Source organism: Typopeltis vanoorti, chromosome 17, assembly GCF_054136105.1.
Source record: "Typopeltis vanoorti isolate ZY-2024b chromosome 17, IOZ_Tvanoo_1.0, whole genome shotgun sequence".
Lineage (NCBI taxonomy): Eukaryota > Metazoa > Arthropoda > Arachnida > Uropygi > Thelyphonidae > Typopeltis > Typopeltis vanoorti.
In genome coordinates this window covers 44,640,427-44,658,220 of record NC_143565.1, presented here as the reverse complement: position 1 = coordinate 44,658,220, position 17,794 = coordinate 44,640,427, and the positions used below count along the sequence as shown (strand labels likewise).

Sequence of the window (17,794 nt, the reverse complement as noted above, 5' to 3'; positions counted from 1 at the left end):
GGTTTCAAGGAGGCAGAAGGTTACAAGTGGGATCCCAAGGGGCTCAGTGCTGGAACCTATATTGTTTAACCTTTATAACAATGACATTGTCAGTGGATTGCAGGGAGATATTCAGTTGTTTGCAGATGATGTGAAGCTGGGAAGGGTTATTAGTAATAGTGCAGATGTGGTGGCCCTGCAAGAGGATTTGAATAAACTAGACAATGGGCAAATGAATGGGGGTGTCGGTTTAATGCAGCAAAATGTAAGGTCTTGAGGGTTGGGACACATCGACGCTGCATACTCTTTTAGAGGAGCTACACTGGAGGAAGTAGGGAGACAAGAGATCTGGGATGATGATTCATAGAAACCTGAAATTCAGGGGACATGTTGCAAAGGTGGTGAGGGTACACAGAGGATTTCTGCAATACTGAGAAGGATACTGACTTGCAGAGATAAAAGAGTTATTCCATTGTATAAAACCCTGATCAGACCACACTTAGACTATTGTTCTCAGATTTTGTCCCCAGGATTTGAAGGGGATAAATTAACTGTGGAAAGGGTATAAAGGCAGATAACAAAGATGGTTGGACCGTTCAATGTTAGTTATGAGGATCAGCTGAAGGAATGTGGACTGCAGAATTTGGTGGATAGAAGAAGTAGAATTGATATGATTTGAGTCTTTTAAACTGTTGAGAGGTGGTTACAGGGTTGACATTGGGGAGTTCTTTCGCTTGGTTGAACAGCAGGAAGGAGTGATGACAAAGGGCCATCCTGGAAGTTACAAAGGAAAATGAGCAAGAGGGTGAGGAGTGGTTTCATTTCTTTGCATGGAGGGTGGTTGAACCATGGAATGCATTGCTTGATAGAGTAGTTAGAGCGAGAACGGTCAATGAGTTTAAGGAGTGGTGTGATAGACTGTGTTTCCTAGGAGGGACCTCCCATGATGAGTCAATAGACTTTGTATTTCCTAGGAAGGACCTCCCGTGATGAGTCTTTTGACTCCATATGGAAGCCTGAATAATAATAATAATAATAATCTCCATACCATTATCCAATGAGTTGAAGATAATCTGGTAAACCTGTAAGTTATCAACACAAGCCTCCTCTTATTTCTCATAAGAAAGATTCCCATTACTCCACTTTCCCTAATGTTTGAAAAAACTAATATCCCCTGTGAAGTTCAGATTTCTCTTGGGCTGATTTTCACCTCTAGTGTTTTCTGGAAAAGTACATCACATATCCATAGCCTCTAAAAAACTTGTTGTCCTTTTCCATTCAAGATGTAATATACAATGGTTTGCGACCTCTGCACGATCTAACTTCCAATGATCCCATTTCTTCAAAATGATTACTCATTTGTCGCAGTGCATATGGAAATAGTGGACTTCATCAACATTTATTGGCAATGAAATTCTCAGAGTACAGCAACAACATTGCATTTGTTTAGGTAGTGCAGCTTCATGAACAAAGCACATTGTTACAAGGTTAGTGTCGTCACTGGGGATGGTATTAACCAAAATGAAGGGAAAATCCCATGCCCATCATTTTAAACCCTCCTGGCACCTGCTGAGTTTGTGTGATATACAAATTCCATGCATTTGATTATGAATTTTGAAACTACTTTTCTTTCCTCAGATATCACTTCTGCATGATGCTCAGTTTATTTCTGCAAAGATTTACAGCATTTGGATCACTGTATGGTGTTCTATGAGGCCTTAAACAGAGATACTTTAATTTTGATCATGCTATATTTGCGACCTTTAATGACATTTATAATTAAAAAAATAAAAAAATTGTGTGTATTTGTATATATATTTATTATTATTATTAAGAGAGACCCTCAGGTAGTCAGGAACTCGTCAAGGGAGGCGTATATTCTCACCAGTTGTCATACCTGTTCTTGAATCCATTCCAAACATGCACCATTCTATGAGAGAAAAACCTAGCCCTAACGACCTTCTTGACAGCATTCATTCTCAACTTCCATGGATGCCCTCATGTCCTTTCCCCACCCTCCATAAAATGAAAAATACTGTTTACTGAAATTCTATATAACCCTTTCAGAAGTTTGTAAGTCTTAATCATATCACCCCCTCTTTCTCCTGTCTGCTAGTGTCTGCAGTCTACAAATTCTCAATCTGTAGAATACTTCATAATCAGTATTCTACAATCTATTTCTGACACTCTCCTTTTCACTCTCTCCACTGTGTCAGAATCACCACAGAAAACCAGGAGACCATACTTGCATGCAATAGTCCAATGAGGTCTTATCAATGTAAAAAGGCAAAATGACTTCCTTATCTTTACATGTCAAGGTTTGTTTCAGCATTGCCATTATTCCCTGAGTTGTATTTACAATTTTTGCTGTATGATCCTTGAACTTCAACTTCCTGTCTACTAAAACTTCAAGATCCCTAGCCTAATCCCATCAATATAATACAACATTGGATATCTAATCATGCCAAAGTGAATGACTTTACATTTACTGACAATGAAATGACAGCCGTTTTCACATTTCCACAATTCCAGCCTATTCAAATCATTCTGCAAGTACTGCATATCAGCAGCACTCTTAATTACCCACCCTGTCTTTGCCATCATCAGCAAATACCTGTATGTCAAATCCTTCCCAATGTCATTAATGTACAGATTGAATAACGATGGACCAAGGACTGATCCTTGAAGCACACCACTGGTTACCTTAAATCTTGTAGACTCAGATCCCCTGTATACCACTTTTTGATATCTGTCAGTCAGCCATCCTCTTATCCATGCTAATATTGTATAACCCAAACCCATTTTCTCCAAATATGCAACAGTCTAACATGCTGTATTCTGTCAAAAGCTTTGGCAAAATCCAAAAGTATCATGGTGTATCCATTCCCCTTGTCTAGTTCAATGGTAACATTGTTATAGAATGTGAGCAAGTTGCTGAAATATGACCTTCCCCTTAGTAAACCCATGCCATTCATTGCAAAGTAGAGATTCTCTCTCTCTCTGTCAACTCATTTCTGAATGTGAGCCCTTACCAAATTTTCCAAAATCTTCACCACAACTCCTGATTTACTGATTAGTTGATAGTTGGATACATCAGTATTTCCACCACTCTTGTGCAATGGGATTACCATGCATTCTTTCCACTCCTGCGGAATCTTCCCTGTTCTGAGACTCAGATTATATTGCCTGGTGAAAGGAATAGCAAGTTCAGCTAAACACTCTTTTAACATTTGTACTGATATCCCATCAGTTCCTATTGCAGAATTCTTACTCAGTTTGTACAACAGCTCTAGTACTTCCTCTTTATATAGTGAAGAGGAGTGGTGAGTTCAGTGTTGTGTGTACCAGGTTGTTAGCTGTTAGTAAAATGGCTACTCATTAGTTGAACAGTCATTTCTGCATTAGTCACCCTGCAAACCATCCGCATTCAGTAGAGTTATTCTTTCAAATTCATTCTTTCTTCTACCTACAGCATAACGATAGAATTCTTTTGGGTTGTCTTTAACTTGCAGAGCCAGTTTCTTTTTATACTTAGACTTTGCTTTCCATATGACATTTGTGACTCTTCTGACCTGTTGCTTATAATTATCATAACTGACATCATCCTTATGCACATCGTATTTCTTCCATGTAATCGTTTTCTTACAAATCTCTTGCTTAATTAGATTGCACATCCATTTCACTCCTACTTTATTTATTCTTCAAACTCTATGGACAATTCTGATATAGCATTATTTAAGTATTTTTAAACACCTCCCACGCACTTTCGATATCCTTCCCATTCAAAAACTGATACATTGGCACAGAACCAGCATACTCCTTAAGTGGTCATAATTTTCTGCTTTCTACTTCATGTAGTTAAGCATGTAACTTTTTCTACATGGAATGTTCAGAAACTTAGCCACTTCCCAAATGTGTACCCAGGGCCGGCCATCTCGGGGGGTGCAATGCACTCAGGCCCCACGATCGAGTGGGCACAATCGGTACTCATTTGCAGAAATGTATTATATTTCGAATGTGTTTTTTTTTGTTTTCCTGTGCCAAAATCATTTGCAGGTAAGAGGTTTTACAATACATTTATTTCGAATCCTTTAATTTTTACCTTTGAAAAATATTTTAGGGCCCCAAAAGGTTTCTTGCACCCGGGTCCCTTTATAGAGAAGGCCAGTCCTGTGTGTAGCACATGATCACTGTCACTGACTGGAGGCAGAATAGTTATGTCTTTAACATAAACTCCCTCAGACACTATTGTCAGATCTAACACTCTTTGACTGCAGTTCCTTCTGCTGTATGCTGGTTGGAGAAAATTGTCTTGCAACAGCTCAATAAATTTAGTTTCTCTCATGTAGTTTCACAGCTACATGATCAGTGTTCAGATAATTAGTCCCCCATTATAATTACTTTTTTTCACACCTATTGTATTTATTTGGTGATGCATTTCTTCGTCACTAGCAACTGATCCACTAGATCTGTAACATCACCCTACTATGTATTTAATCTTTTTAGACTCCACCTCACACCAGATGGCTTTAAACTCATTGCTACATTAAAAATTGTTATTAGCATTGCAGTCATAGGTCTCAACTATGACTAGATTCAAGTCATCTCGTATCATTAGCACGATGCCCCTCCTCTTCTATCCTGTCTATTTTTCCTAAAATACTGTACCCTTTGCACAGTATACTAACATACTAACTGACATATCAGTTAGTATGTCTGCTTCTGATAGCCAGGTCTCACTAATGCCTACAATATGAGATCCCAGTATATTAACCAAGGCAACAAACTCTGCTGCTTTGTTTCTGATAATACCCCTAGCATTTGTGTACAAACATAAGTTACCTCTTTTATATACTGTTGTCTGTGGTCTGCATGATAAAGTTCAACAACTTGCAGTTCTCTCTTCTTATCTAGTTCCTTACTTATGCAGACATCTTTACACATGCTTGATAGGTCCAAACTGGAAATGGTGGCTTCTGTACCACACCCAATCATACGTGCCTTTAAAATGTCAGGAGTGACCATGTTTTCTCAAGAGAACATAGAATCATTCTCTCTTCTTAATTATTTCAATAATAATTACTATTCCCATCATTAACACAGTTACCTGACATTGTCACACTTACACACAGGTTCTTACGAATCTTTACATCAGAATTCAGTTTTCCTGACTCTCCCTCTCTCTGTTAGGTCCCATATCAGTTAATAATTTTTCTAGACTTCTGATGCCAAATGCATTCAAGCGTAGGCCACCCCTCTTATACAAATCCAATCATCCCTCGCACTCACTCACTCTACATATCCAAAAACTCGCATTCATTCTTTCTACACAGCCTATGATATCGAATCATTTGCAATCCTAGCCCTTCTTCATAATTCATTTCCATCATACCTAAGTAATATACTAACGATTATTACTTTCTCACTGTTCACTCTCACTTCTTCCAATGACCTTTTCTTATCATCTTTCATACTGAATTTATTGTTAGTTAAGTTATTGGTACTTACCAGAATTACGATCTCTTTTGTTTTTCTTTTCTGTTTTTTAATTGCTTGAGTTATGTTTTGATTTGCTCTGAAAACTTGACCTTATAACCTGCTCATCAATGGCATGTTTTATGATAGTCAACATACCAAATAATTCCTCTTTTTACAATCAACTTTACTTATCACATATTTGTTATTATGCACTAACTTACCTGATTCTGTTTTGTTGTTTTCCATTTTGCAGCTGAACGTTTTTAGTCTTCCTATGTTTTTCTAAATGCTGCTTGACTTTCTGTAATTCCTTCTGTCTGATAATCTGCTTTAGCCTAGCGAAGAAAATTTACTTGTTCATTACTTTGCTGTTCTTGTTACCGTTCCCTTTCTTCTGCGTTTTTGGTGCCATTTTACAGCTGTATTTAATATTACAATATCACAGTAAAAATATGTTATAAAGACACTACATACAATATGAAAATCTACCTTAATATACTATAAAACACTAATTTTCTAAGTAAAAAAATAAAATAAAACAGGTAAAAAATCACCAGTTTTACACAAGGCACTAAATTACACTGACCACTCACAATATCAATCCAGTACTGTAATTTCTGATTTATTAGTATTTTCTTAAGGTGTAAAGGAATTAAATTTCTTTCACTTTTTTGTGGCATTTTAGGAAGGTTCTTCAGAAGGGAGCAGTAGTAGCAGCCAAATAGCATCTAGACAGCTTTCCCATATTCCACTTTATCCACCGGGTAGACTGTTACATGTCATTCAATCTGAGACAGGGTAAGAATTTTTCTGTTGTATTTTTTAAAATAAATGCTTAATTTTCACTTTCTGATTACTTCAATAAAAGTTCATGACTGTTTATTTTATCATTATGTTTCAAATTCAAATTACTCGTAATATCCCACTTTGCAATTTTTTATTGAACAATGTCATAAATAATTACTCTTGATCCTATAGAGGGAGAGAGATTTTTATTTTAAAAAAAAATGCATATTCAAAAATTTGAATATGCATTTTTTCAAATTTTTGAAAAAATATGTATTTTTTCAAAAATGCATATTTTTTTTACTAAGAACAAAATTTGAATTCTACTAAGAACAAAATTTGAATTCTCAGACCAATTATTTGCCAGTTTTTCACTTAAGGCTTGTGTGCTTGCATATTGTTTTGCTTCCAATTATTCATCATTTTCATAATTATTTTTAATCTCTAATATCTCAAAATAGAAAATATTGTGGTAAAATATCTATCCAATCATTCTGGATAGATGTACTGAATTAAATTAATGTTAAAATCATTGAACTGAGAAAATGCAGATCATTCTTCAAATTTTGTGTATAACTATGGCATGTACATTTTGCCATTCACGACTGGTGTTATATTCGAGGATTTGAATATAGAAGAACTAAAAATCCTTCATCTTTTCATTTCATGTTTAGTGTATTGCAGTAAAATTAAATAAATTTTGAATATGAACTTGCCATGAAATTAAAAGCTTTATTTTCTGGGCATTAACATCATATTCAGAAGGCGATAGAGCTCAGACTTAATAGTAAGCTTTGACATCACTTCACTATTCACAAATGTACCACTAATAGAAACCCTCAATCTACTGAAGTCACACTTCCCCCCTGATATATTTGAACTATTCAAATTCACAATACATGCAGGATATTTCACATGGAAAGGGAAAATATACAAACAAATTGATGGGACAGCCATGGGCTCCCCCCTTTCTCCCCCCCCTAGCCAACTTTTACATAGAACACCTGGAAAAACAAGCAATCAATACAGCCACTCTCAAACCAACACTTTGGCTACGCTATGTTGATGATGTGCTTGCCATTTGGCCACATGGCCCTGAGACATTGAAAACATTCTTAGCACATTTAAATAGCCAACACCCAAAAATCCACTTTACTATGGAACCGGAAGCCAACAACTGTCTGCCCTTCCTGGATACACTCATCACACGTCTCCCAGATGGTTCCTTATCATTTTCAGTTTTCAGAAAACCCACACATACAGGCAGATACTTACACAAACAATCACACCATCATCCTTCTCAACAATATGGCATATTAAAAACGCTAACCCATAGAGCGAGAGCAATCTGTTCAAATGACAAGGCTCTTACTGCTGAACTGACTCACTTATGCCACACCTTCTTGGCCAACGGCTACAATCCACAAAAAATAAACAAAATACTAAACACTCCTAAGAAACCCCTCCCACCATCCACCACAGAGAACTACAACAAAACAGTCACCATCCCTTACATTAAAGGCACATCCGAAAAGATCTCAAGAATTCTCATTAAACATAAACTACGCACTACATTCAGACCATGTAGCAAATTAGCCACCCTCATCCGCTCACCCAAGGACAGCATTCCTCCTTTATCACATCCAGGAGTCTACCAAGTACCCTGCTCATGCAATCAAGCCTACTACGGTCAAACAGGAAGAACTGTGAATATCCGCATCAGCGAACATAAACGATACGTCCGGAAATATCATTATGGGAAGTCGGGCCTAGCAGACCATGCTCTGGATACCCCTGCACACAGGATCAACTGGAAAAACACAAAAGTACTACACAGAAACCCATATAAATCAGAGAGATTGTTCTTAGAGGCGACAGAAGCCCTAAAACACACTCCAAATCTCAACAAATATGGCTGTATTAACTTGCCGAAGATCTGGGAGACAGTCATATTAAGGAAAAACTAGCACTTTTCTAGGACTCTAGCAATATATGATAGCGGTTTTTTTTTTTTTTTTTTTTTTCAGATAGAGGGCGCCAAAATCAGGACTCTAGTCTTTGTGTTGCTGCTACAATTTTGTTAATGTACACCATGTTGTTTTAGTCTCGCGTATTGTGACAAACAGTGTTTTTGTGCTCTGAAGATGCTGGTTATAATACCAGCGAAATATCAGCATCAAGTTAATAAATCAATTATTTACTTAGTTTCTGTGTTCTATTATACCGTTAAAATAATAAACAATATCATATTCAGAATTCACTTTTATTGTGACATCTTAAAATTTTTCTTTCCATGGGTAGTAATGTAGTACATCAAATCTTGTACTGAAGTTTAATGAAAGGTCCAAAAGCATTTACAAAACTCAATAATTTGAGGGGTTTTTTTGAATATATATATATATATAATATTGATCTTGTACACAAGAGGTCAAGTGACCTATAAGCACATAAGTGTTGTGGAGGGGGGTAGATGAGAACTTAGATAATGTTTATTGATGTGCTTTTTTTACAGATTGTAGTTGTTTAGGAATACTTCATGAGGAAGGCTGCTCCAGAGGACAAAGGTGGGTGGAATAAAAAACAGAGGAGGAGTTGTATAGTAAAGGGATATTGGGTAGCTGCTGCCCAATTAACAGGTGCATGCAGCAGAAAAATGGAAGAATGATGGTTACTAATTCATTGGAGCAGTGACCATGAAAGTACCTGCAGAATAGATAAATATTGTACCTGTGAGGGAGAGGGGGGGGTTGAAGCGAATCTGTAAGAGAGGGGATCATCTATGAGCCTAGCTGTTCAACTCGGCACAGCATTAAGGATCTTGAGGGAAGTTTTAGGTACACCACCTCAAACATGTGAGCAGTATTCTAAACATGGACAGATTAGAGATTTCTATATACTGCAGTTAAGAGTTGGTTGGGTGTAAATCAGATTTTCTTCAAAATTTCTTGGATGTTAAAGAGGCTATTGATGTGATGTGTTTATGCCAGGAAAGGCTGGAGGTAAATGTTAGTCATAGCAGAGAGAGAGATCTGATCTTGTCTGGTGATTTGTGTGTTACTGAGGGCAAAGGTAGGCAAGCTGAAATCTCTTTTGTGAGGGAAAAGGTAAGACTGTGTTTTGGTGGCATTGAACATGACAAGGTTGTCTGCTCCCCATTGAAGGATAGTATGTAGATCAATGTTTAAGGCACTAGATGTATATGATCTTGTAGCCTGAGATGTCAGAGTACTGCATGGTTTGTCAAATGAGCAGTATGACTGTAGAGTACTATCATCTGCAAAACTGTGGTAGGATTAGTGGTGATTGTGAGTAGGTCATTTCTGTACAGGAGAATAAGAGCAGGTGAGAGTACAGGGCCTTCAGATACTCCAGAATTGGTGAAGAAGCTCAAAGAGAGGGAGCAATCTACCATGACTCACAGTGAATGACCAGAGGATGACAATTTGTTTAATAGGCCTTGATGCCACACATGGTTGAAAGCTTTGAAAATGTCAAAAGGCAACAGCATAAGTTCCTTTGAACCTTTCCATGGCATGTGTCCAGTGCCACCTCTGGACACATGCCATTGAATGGCAGAATCTGTACTGGTGGTCGTTGATTAATTGGTGGGCCTCTAAGCAGTGAAGAAGTTGGCTATTGATGATTTTCTCCATTATTTTGGAGAGAACTTGTGATGGTTTATGAGATTCCTTCCATGCATTGGAATAAATACCAGATATGTATAGTAGACTGTAGAGATGATGTAGGATAGAAGACTTTGTAGTATCCAAGCTATTTAGTAGTTTTTCTGATATCTTTTTGTCAAACTATAGGAGGCATATGGTGCTTGGATTTTGGTATGGTAGGTGGTGATTTCCCTTGTTTATATATGCAGGAGTTTGAGAAAAAGAGTGATGCCAGGAGGTTAGCTATATCTTTAGGTGAGTTAACAGTGGTGCCTTCAGAAAGAGAGAGAGGAAGTGCAGAAGAGTAGAAGTTTCAGCCAATGGCCTTAGCAAGGAAACCAGAAGGCACGGCTTCCATTTGGACAGGAAGCAAATTTTCTGCTGTTAACTTTAATGAAATCAGATTTGGATCTGCTGATGACTAATTTGCATATGTTGGAGTGCTTTGATATAGGCAGAGTATGAAGCTGGAGTTCTTGAAATTGAGCCACTTATGGTAAGCTGAATTTTTTTTTCTTCAACTGCATTGATATATTTTTGGTTGAACCAGCACTTGGAAAGTGGATGAAGATTATGAGTTGAATGTGGGATGAAAACCTTCGTAACAGTGAGAATAATTTCTGTGACCCATTTGCAGTAGGTGTTAGGGTCAGATCAGTGGAAGCAATAGTCAAACCAAGGAAAGGAGTAGAAATTCCAGAAGTCTCCCAATTGGCTCCTTTGTAGTGCTAGAGGATGCAAGGTCGGGAGTAGTTATTAGAAGGGCATTCTGTGAGAAAGGAGTTATACAAGGTTGTGGTCAGTTGTTGAGAGGAGTGGTGCCCTCTACGGTGTATCTGGAAGAACTGGTCAAAAAAGATTCAGATTATTTGGAGAGTGAAGAGAGTTATCAGAATTCAAGTAGAGAGACTTATAATTGGTGTTAGGTCATACTTATAGCAAATGTTTCTTGTCTTGCTTGGTCACCTTTTTTTTTTTTTTTTCACCTGGAAACTTGGGTTTTTTTGTTCCCCAGAACAGGCAAACTGGTTTGAATGAACACACACTTCTAGAGACGTAAGACATTCCTGGAATATTGAGTAACCAACCTATTCCGTAGGATTTTCGGTTCCGAATGCCTAAACGGTAAAAGTGTGGGTCTGCTCATGAGCATAAGTTAGGATAGGATTAGCAAAGTATATATACATATAATTATATAAATACAACATAAAAAAATTTTATATTAAAACAATAGTCACCTTTTACTTACTCTCACACATACATTCCTGACCTTAAAATATTGGGTCCTCTGGCATTAAATACAAGATATCTACAAGGGTAGAAGTTAACATTTAGTCAGAGACTTAAACAGACATTTGCAGAAAACTTGGCACTCTTGCTCTGGAAAAATCAAACCATAAGTTTCTCATCAATCCTTAAGTACTAAAGAAAACAGCAGCAACAAATTTTCTTGCATATAATCACACAGGAAATTATAACTCATATCTGTCTTTGAGATATGCCTTACATCAAGCAAATTGAGTTACAACTTAATTTAAGTAACAAAAAAGATTAACAGTTTACATCATAAAATTCAGCTATCCAGCACTCAGGCAGAAAACAACATATGGAACATTCCAGCATTTTTATTTCACAACTGTCAGTTCCACAAACAAAGAATAGCTTTTCATCTAATCTTCATTCAAGAAACCAAATTACAATGGTCAAGACACATAAACTTTCCAATAGAAACCTGAACATATAAAGAATCCACAAAATGCAATTATTAATTCCTTGTATTTTTCATTATTTCTTAAAGGGAATTATTTCCAACTCTCCTTTATGTTTTTCTATTTGCTCCATTTTTTTGTGTGTATGTGTGTGTGTGTCTGTCTGTCTGTCTGTCTCGCTCTCTCTCTCTCTACATATAAAATGTATCTTCTCTTTTGTGTCCATCAGCTGTTTGCTTCATTCTTGCTGCATTCTCTCAGTTTGCAACTACGTAAATGATGTCACAACAGTTGATTATCTGCAAAGAGAAGTTTTTTCGGTAACGGTGGACTGGGTATGTTTATTTGCAGTGTGATGAAATTTCTTTTTCTCTTGATGAATATTTCAGTTCACTCACTATAAAAAAACATCTATATATGGGTACACCTTTCTGGCAATTCGTATAGTAAAGTATGCAAGTTCGGTTCACTTAAACCTTGGTATTATCCAGGTCTACCTACTCACTGATGAGACCTCAATAAAGGTCAAAGCCGGTCTGGGTAGTGACCTTTCCTCATACTGTAAAACAGTAATACATCTCCTAGGAGCTTAGTTTTACATTATGAGAAAATATTAAGGACAGTGATCGAATCTTGCTCCACCTTTGCTCCAAGTTGCCCTGGTGTTGTACTACCAAGTGTTGACTTGGACTCACCGGAAGTTCTTCGGCATGAAACTCTTAGATTTCGATCTTCGAGTTTCTTATTCAGCTTTGAAATAATGAGGGATCTATTATCCCCTTAAACTTAATTTACGTCACCGAAAAAAATAGCCTCTTGGCTCTTTATTGTAGTAATAATATATGGGTACACCTTTATGGAAATTCATATAGTAAAGTATGTAAGTTCAGTTCACTTAAACCTTGGTATTGGCGAGCGGTTGGTGCCTTCAGTCCTTTTTAGGACTTCCAGGGTAACAAATGGCAATGCTGTAGCCAATGAAGTTTTAACTGAGGTTCGGCTATTGCCGTTACCCAGCCATGACTAGAGCTTTCTAGCTCAATAACAATCCATCCACACAGATTTTCTTCATTCAGATGATGGGATAAAGAGTCAAGGACTCAGTCCATCGCCCAGTTCTTTTAAGAACTTTAAGAACCTTGGTATTATCCAGGTCTACCTATTCACTGATGAGACCTCAATAAAGGTCGAAACCGGTCTGGGTAGTGACCTTCCCTCATAATGTAAAATAGTAATACATCTCCTAGGAGCTGCGTTTTACATTTGAGAAAATATTAAAGACAGTGATCGAAACTTGCTCCACCTTTGCTCCGAAGTGCCCTGGTGTTGTACTACCAAGTGTTGACTTACACTTGGACTCGTCGGAAGTTCTTCGCATGAAACTCTTAGATTTCGATCTTCGAGTTTCTTATTCGGCTTTGAAATAATGAGGGATTTATTATCCTCTTATGTATGTACTTCTTGCAGATTCTTGGTGCTGCTACATGATAAGCTTTATGTTGGAGGTTTAATGGATTTTTTACAACACTCAAAAAGAATTAAATTAGAATTTAACACTTCCTATATTTCATCCTAGTCACTAGGACATCTACGGGGATTACAAAAACATTAATGTAACATGCACACAAAAACTTATAATACTAAGCCCAACCACGTGGGTGACACTAAAGTCCTATCTAGGTGGAGTGCCCTCTAAGGGCAGTAGTAGGTGGCCTGGAATGTAAGGTGGGACCTCTGGTGATGATTGTTTCCCAAATCTTCGGAAGCTTAATGCAACCGTATTTGTTGAGATTTGGTTGGTTTCTGAGAACTGCTGCTTCTAAGAAAAGTCTCTCTTTCTTGAATTTGCTGTGGTGGAGCATGGTGGTTTTCTTCCATGATACTCTGTGGGTGGTGTCCAAAACATGGTCAGCCAAGCCTGAATGGCCATAGTTGTGTTTAACGATGTACGACTTGTGTTCCTCCAGGCGGATGGATGCTGATCTGCCTGTCTGTCCAAAGTACGTAAGCCCAACCACGTGGGTGACACTAAAGTCCTATCTAGGTGGAGTGCCCTCTAAGGGCAGTAGTAGGTGGCCTGGAATGTAAGGTGGGACCTCTGGTGATGATTGTTTCCCAAAAAAAATTCATATAGTAAAGTATGTAAGTTCAGTTCACTTAAACCTTGGTATTGGCGAGCGGTTGGTGCCTTCAGTCCTTTTTAGGACTTCCAGGGTAACAAATGGCAATGCTGTAGCCAATGAAGTTTTAACTGAGGTTCGGCTATTGCCGTTACCCAGCCATGACTAGAGCTTTCTAGCTCAATAACAATCCATCCACACAGATTTTCTTCATTCAGATGATGGGATAAAGAGTCAAGGACTCAGTCCATCGCCCAGTTCTTTTAAGAACTTTAAGAACCTTGGTATTATCCAGGTCTACCTATTCACTGATGAGACCTCAATAAAGGTCGAAACCGGTCTGGGTAGTGACCTTCCCTCATAATGTAAAATAGTAATACATCTCCTAGGAGCTGCGTTTTACATTTGAGAAAATATTAAAGACAGTGATCGAAACTTGCTCCACCTTTGCTCCGAGTTGCCCTGGTGTTGTACTACCAAGTGTTGACTTACACTTGGACTCGTCGGAAGTTCTTCGCATGAAACTCTTAGATTTCGATCTTCGAGTTTCTTATTCGGCTTTGAAATAATGAGGGATTTATTATCCTCTTATGTATGTACGTCTTGCAGATTCTTGGTGCTGCTACATGATAAGCTTTATGTTGGAGGTTTAATGGATTTTTTACAACACTCAAAAAGAATTAAATTAGAATTTAACACTTCCTATATTTCATCCTAGTCACTAGGACATCTATGGGGATTACAAAAACATTAATGTAACATGCACACAAAAACTTATAATACTAAGCCCAACCACGTGGGTGACACTAAAGTCCTATCTAGGTGGAGTGCCCTCTAAGGGCAGTAGTAGGTGGCCTGGAATGTAAGGTGGGACCTCTGGTGATGATTGTTTCCCAAATCTTCGGAAGCTTAATGCAACCGTATTTGTTGAGATTTGGTTGGTTTCTGAGAACTGCTGCTTCTAAGAAAAGTCTCTCTTTCTTGAATTTGCTGTGGTGGAGCATGGTGGTTTTCTTCCATGATACTCTGTGGGTGGTGTCCAAAACATGGTCAGCCAAGCCTGAATGGCCATAGTTGTGTTTAACGATGTACGACTTGTGTTTCCTCCAGGCGGATGGATGCTGATCTGCCTGTCTGTCCAAAGTACGCAAGCTTACAGGAACAGGGTACTTTGTAAACTCCAGGCAGAGAGAGAGGAGGGAGCTGATCTTTCGTAGAACGGATAAGGGTAGCAAGTTTGCGGTAGGGCTTATATGCTGTGTGTAGGTTGTACTTTTTTAGTATCTTGGCTATTTTTTCCTAAGTGCCTCGGATGTAGGGTATGGTGATGGCATTTTTAAAATCTTGTTGACTAGAGGGATGGGGAATGGGGGAGGAATTGATTATTTTTTTGATACTGTGTTCACTGTAGCCATTGGAGAGGAAAGTTCTGTGTATGTGGTTAAGCTCAGTGTTGAGGGCGGTTCCACTGGAACAAAGATTGTGGGCTCTCTTGGTAAGGGTTTTAATGATGCCATATTGTTGTGAGGGGTGGTGGTGGGAGAGTTTGTGAATGTATCTGCCTGTGTGTGTGGGTTTTCTGTATACAGTGAAGGCAAGTGTATCATTAGGCAGGCGCGTGACTAAGGTGTCTAGGAAGGGTAAACAATTGTCCTTTTCCATAGTAAACTGGATTCTTGGATGTAAGATGTAGGATGAAGGAGGAACACAAGTCGTACATCGTTAAACACAACTATGGCCATTCAGGCTTGGCTGACCATGTTTTGGACAACACCCACAGAGTATCATGGAAGAAAACCACCATGCTCCACCACAGCAAATTCAAGAAAGAGAGACTTTTCTTAGAAGCAGCAGCAGCAGTTCTCAGAAACCAACCAAATCTTAACAAATACGGTTGCATTAAGCTTCCGAAGATTTGGGAAACGCTCATCACCAGAGGTCCCACCTTACATTCCAGGCCACTTACTACCGCCCTTAGAGGGTGCTCCACCTAGATAGGACTTTAGTGTCACCCACGTGGTTGGGCTTAGTATTGTAAGTTTTTCTGTGCATGTTACATTAATTGTTTTTGTAATCCCCGTAGATGTCCTAGTGACTAGGATGAAATATAGGAAGTGTTAAATTCTAATTTAATTCTTTTTGAGTGTTGTAAAAAATCCATTAAACCTCCAACATAATATCCTCACAGCACTTAAGCCTCTACACAAGAATACATGATAAGCTGTTTTTCCTGATGTCATCGCCATGAGGTGCAATTAGGCTTAATGTCCATGCTAGTTAACTGCTAATAACAAAACTACAAGCACTGCTACTATTCTTCTTATAGTAGAATATCGTTTTAAGAAATATTTTATCAGCATAATGATATTTTTTACATCTTTTAGTTCACTTCCAATTATCTAAAATAACAACACTATTACTTCTTCAGCTTCATTCCCACTCAAGTTGGGTCATTGCAGTGGATCATGGATCAACCTCCTCCACTCAGTTCTTTCCAAGGCCATTTTCTCCTCTCATTCGAGCCCCCCCCCCCCTTAAGCTGTCCAGCCATTGTTGTTTTGGTCTCCCCTTACTTCTTTTGCCTAGTGACTTCATCTTCAGCACTCTCTTCCCACATAATTGTCGTCATGCTATAACATGACCGAACACCTCATCCTTGATTCCCTAATGTTTCCAAATACTGGGGTTACCCTTCATTGTTTCCCTGATCTTGTTTTTGATTTGTCCAGTCTTGTTACACCACTTGCAAGTCTCAGCATTCTCATTTCATCTACATATATCCATTCTCTTCACTCATCTCTTGGTCATCTGCCAGGTCTTCTCACTACTATACATCACTGCAGTCTTACTACCATTTTGTAGATCTTTCCTTTTAATTTGCTAGACACTTTTGTATCACACAAGATACCTGAAACCTTTTTCCAGGTATCCATCACTTTGAACACGTAATCTTAGATATGTGAACCTAGACACTTGTGACATCCTACAGTTTTCCTCCTTTGTTCAAGTCTTCTTCTACTTACTGCTCAGACTTTGTGCAAATCACCACATCATCTTCCAGATAAATTTGGTTCTTACTGTCTCTGTCAACACATCCAAGAGCAGAAACAAATAATTAGGGACTCACAAAGCTAACAAATATGAAGGGACTCAAAGCTGACCCTTGATGAACCCTGACTTTTACTGGGAATGCTGCAGTGGTTCTTGCTCCACATCTCACCCTTGTTTACTACTGTTATACATGTCTTGTATGATGGTAGTAATGCTTCCTCATGCTTCTCCATATATCTTTTCTTGGGACTTTAGCAAAGGCCTTTTCCAAATCAATGAAGACCAGAAAAAGTTCCGTGTTACTCTTCTGGTACCTTTCTGCGAGCTGTCTTAGAGAAAAGATGGCATCAATTGTTACCTGACCAGGCATAAACCCAAATTACTCTTCGCTAATTGATACCAAGTCTCACAGTATCTTCTCAGTTACCCTTTCCTATACCTTCGTAGTGTGACTCATGAGTTTAATTCCTCTGTAGTTACTACAGGATATCACTTTTGTTCTTATATATTGGAACCAGTATTTTCTCTCTCTCGCTGTCTCCATTCTTCTGGCATTTTCTTAGTTTCAATTATTCTGTTAAAGGCATCTGTTAATAGAGTCATGCCCAATTCACCTAGACATTTTTATACTTCTATGTGAATGTTATCATATCCAACTGCTTTCCCGTTTTTTCATCTTTCTCAGTCCTTGACTTCCATTCTTGTTATGTTAGGAATTGGCCCTATGACGAGATCTCCTCCATCCTTTTTTATATCCCTATTTCATTCATTAATATCTCAAAATATTTTTTCCATCTATATAACACATCCATTTCTTCATGCAGAACAATACCATCCTCTTCCTGGCTTGGTATATATACCTTGGTATATACCTTTCCACTCTTTCTGCCTGGCTATCCTGAGGGCCCTTTTGACACCTTCATTATCCAGACTTTCATACAGGTTAGTATAGGCTTCAGCTTTAGATCTTGCTACTGCTCTCATTGCCTTTTTCTTTGCTTCTCTG

General features: G+C 38.2%; 1 protein-coding gene across 1 annotated transcript in view; it reads left to right on the top strand.

Annotated features, from left to right (window-relative positions):
• Nucleotides 1-17,794, top strand: part of LOC150097350 (diacylglycerol lipase-beta-like) — a 290,177-nt gene that overhangs the window by 242,708 nt on the left and 29,675 nt on the right. The window contains exon 11 of the mRNA XM_090407293.1: nt 6,143-6,255. Within this exon, the coding sequence (XP_090263419.1) occupies nt 6,143-6,255 (113 nt within the window). The remainder of the gene's footprint in view (nt 1-6,142; nt 6,256-17,794) is intronic.